This window comes from Monoraphidium neglectum, assembly GCF_000611645.1.
Source record: "Monoraphidium neglectum strain SAG 48.87 unplaced genomic scaffold scaffold02753, whole genome shotgun sequence".
NCBI lineage: Eukaryota > Viridiplantae > Chlorophyta > Chlorophyceae > Sphaeropleales > Selenastraceae > Monoraphidium > Monoraphidium neglectum.
The window spans coordinates 133-2,454 of record NW_014010875.1 but is presented as its reverse complement, the minus strand read 5'-3'; the positions used below and the strand labels follow the sequence as shown (position 1 = coordinate 2,454).

Here is a 2,322-nt window from a genome sequence, read left to right as displayed (position 1 = left end):
CCTGCCATCCGGCTGCCGCCGCCCCTCCCGCAGGCAAAGGCTAGCCATGTGCCTGAGACGGTTTACAAGAAAGCGGCGGCAACCGACGCGGCGGGCGCGTAACCGCGGGCGCAGGACGGGGCTGCTGCCCGCGTGCGGCGCTGTGTGCGTCAAGGCAAAGCGCGCGCGATGCGCCAATTTCCTTGTGATATTGTTTGCCCTCCATGGATTGCGAGGGCCCAGGCATGCTGAAATCGGGCCTGGATCCCAGCTTGCTGTTTTCTAGAGACTAGGGAGACATCCAGCCCCTGAGCACTGGCTAAGCACTTCAACACAAGCAACATTGGTACCTTCTCGCTCGCTGTCCCCCTGCATGACCTATTCAAACACCTTATACACAAGGCGTGTATCATGTAACATCTGAGTATAAGGAGAGGGCCCCGCAAATGTACCATCCGGTATGGTTCGTGGCCAAGGTGTCAGTTGTGCAAGGGGGCACCCGGCACACCCGCTGGGGGTGTCTGCAGGCAGCACATCACCTTTCAACCACACGTCAAGGTACCGCGTTACAAATTTGGAAGTCATCTAAGCCATATTTTGCGTCCGAATAACTCCGCGCGGCCTGGCTTGCATAGTCGTGGCACAGATCGACTGCACCAGGCACGCGCTTGGGACCTTGTGTCTGGAAAGCAGCGCTTCATATTAATAAATCCGCTGTGGCGTGCGAGCTGCAGGCAGTTGTCGAAGCTGCCAGCGGCCTGCATCGTCTACGCACGGGAGCAGCTTCGGAATACGCGGGCTAGACACTATGGAGCTGGTGAGCAGAGAAACAAGCTACAAGCGCGCGTGCTGCGCGTGGCGCATGCGCTTTGTGGCGCCACCGCGTGAGCCTTGGCATGCTCGCATGACGTACGCCCCCCATCATCCGCAGGAGCCGGCAGACGCGCCGCCCAGGGGCCCTGACCCCTTCAACGCGGCCGAAGAAGTGGTGGACAGAGTGCTGCGCCACGTCCAGCGGCTGCAGGTGCGCAAAGCGCGCCGGGCCAGCGCAGCGACGCGTGCGACTCTCTGGCTGATCAGGAAAGGCGCCGTCAGGCTGCGCCCATCGCACACGAAGGCTCCTCCCCCCCTGTCCCTTCCTCCTCCCAGTCCTCCGCCCAGGCGGGGGACGCCGACGCCGCGCGCCGCCTGCCGGCGGCGCTCGCGTCCCTGGAAGACCAACTCTCGGCCCTCGACGCCGCAGTGGCCCAGATGGCCCGCGCCCCCGAGCGCTTCGGCCTGCCGCCCTCCACCGTGCGCCGGCGGCGGGAGCTCGTCGAAGCGCTGCGACTGGAGGCGGCGGCGGTCGCGCGCGCGGCGTCCGGCGGCGCCGCCGCGACCAGCGTGGCTGGCGACGGCGGCGGCGCGGCCGGCCGCGCTGGCGGGGGCAGGGAAGCGAGTGGGTCTGAGGAGTTTCAGGACGTTGACCTGGGTGCTGCCGGCAGTGGGCGGCTGAACGGTGAGCCGCAGCGACTGCGGCCGCAGCGGTGCAGGGGGGCCGTGGGTGCTCTTTTGGCGCTGGAAAAGCTGTGAGCAGCGGTGCCAGCAGGACGGCCCTGGCGCGTCATGGCAGGTGCAGGGGGCTGCGCGACGCTCACGCGGGCGGCGGCCCGGCTGTCGACAGCCCGACAATACAGTCCAAGAAGACGTGATCGCCGGCCGACCTTGTGGCCAAGAACGCCCCGCCGCGCGCCCTCCGCCGCCCCTTGCAGGCGGCACAGACACGGCAAAGGCCTCCCGGTGGTACTCAGACCACATCAGCGCAGCCAAGCAGCCGCAGCGGCAACCCCCGCCGTCGCCGCCCTACTCTTTCAATACGCGCACCGCCGTCCCCTCGAACCCTGCGGCCGCCGCGCGGCGCGGCGGCGACCAGGGCTCCGGCGGCGGCGGCCGCGGCGGCGGCGCTTACGGCAGTGGCAGCAGCGGCTACGGCGGCGGCGGGAGCGGGCGCGCATACGGCGGCGGGGGCGGGGCGGGCGACGAGGAGGGGTACTTGCATCAGGAGATGCAGCGGCACATGATGCGGGAGCAGGATGAGATGCTTGGGGACATCGAGATGCAGGTCGGCCGGTGAGTGCCCCCGCGGCGTTGCCTGGCGCGTCACCCGGCTCGTCACCGGGTGTGTCGCTGCCGGCGTGTTGCCTGAGGGTCGGGGCTGGGGTGCCTGGAGGCATCGCGATTTGAGGGGCCCTGCTTGTGCTTTCAGAGAATCCTCAGCCGCTGTACTGATGAAGTCAGCGGATTTGGCATGCACTTCCCGCTCATCTCACCCCCAGGGTGGCGCTCGCGCCCGACCTCTGGCGA

General features: G+C 67.9%; 1 protein-coding gene across 1 annotated transcript; it reads left to right on the top strand.

Annotated features, from left to right (window-relative positions):
• Positions 1-787: 787 nt before the first annotated feature.
• On the top strand, positions 788-2,092 carry MNEG_11459 (hypothetical protein; the record flags this gene model as incomplete). Its single annotated transcript, XM_014040068.1, has 4 exons — positions 788-796; positions 911-1,003; positions 1,129-1,477; positions 1,731-2,092. The coding sequence occupies 4 exons, from the start codon at positions 788-790 to the stop codon at positions 2,090-2,092; spliced, it is 813 nt and encodes a 270-aa protein (XP_013895522.1).
• Positions 2,093-2,322: the final 230 nt, after the last annotated feature.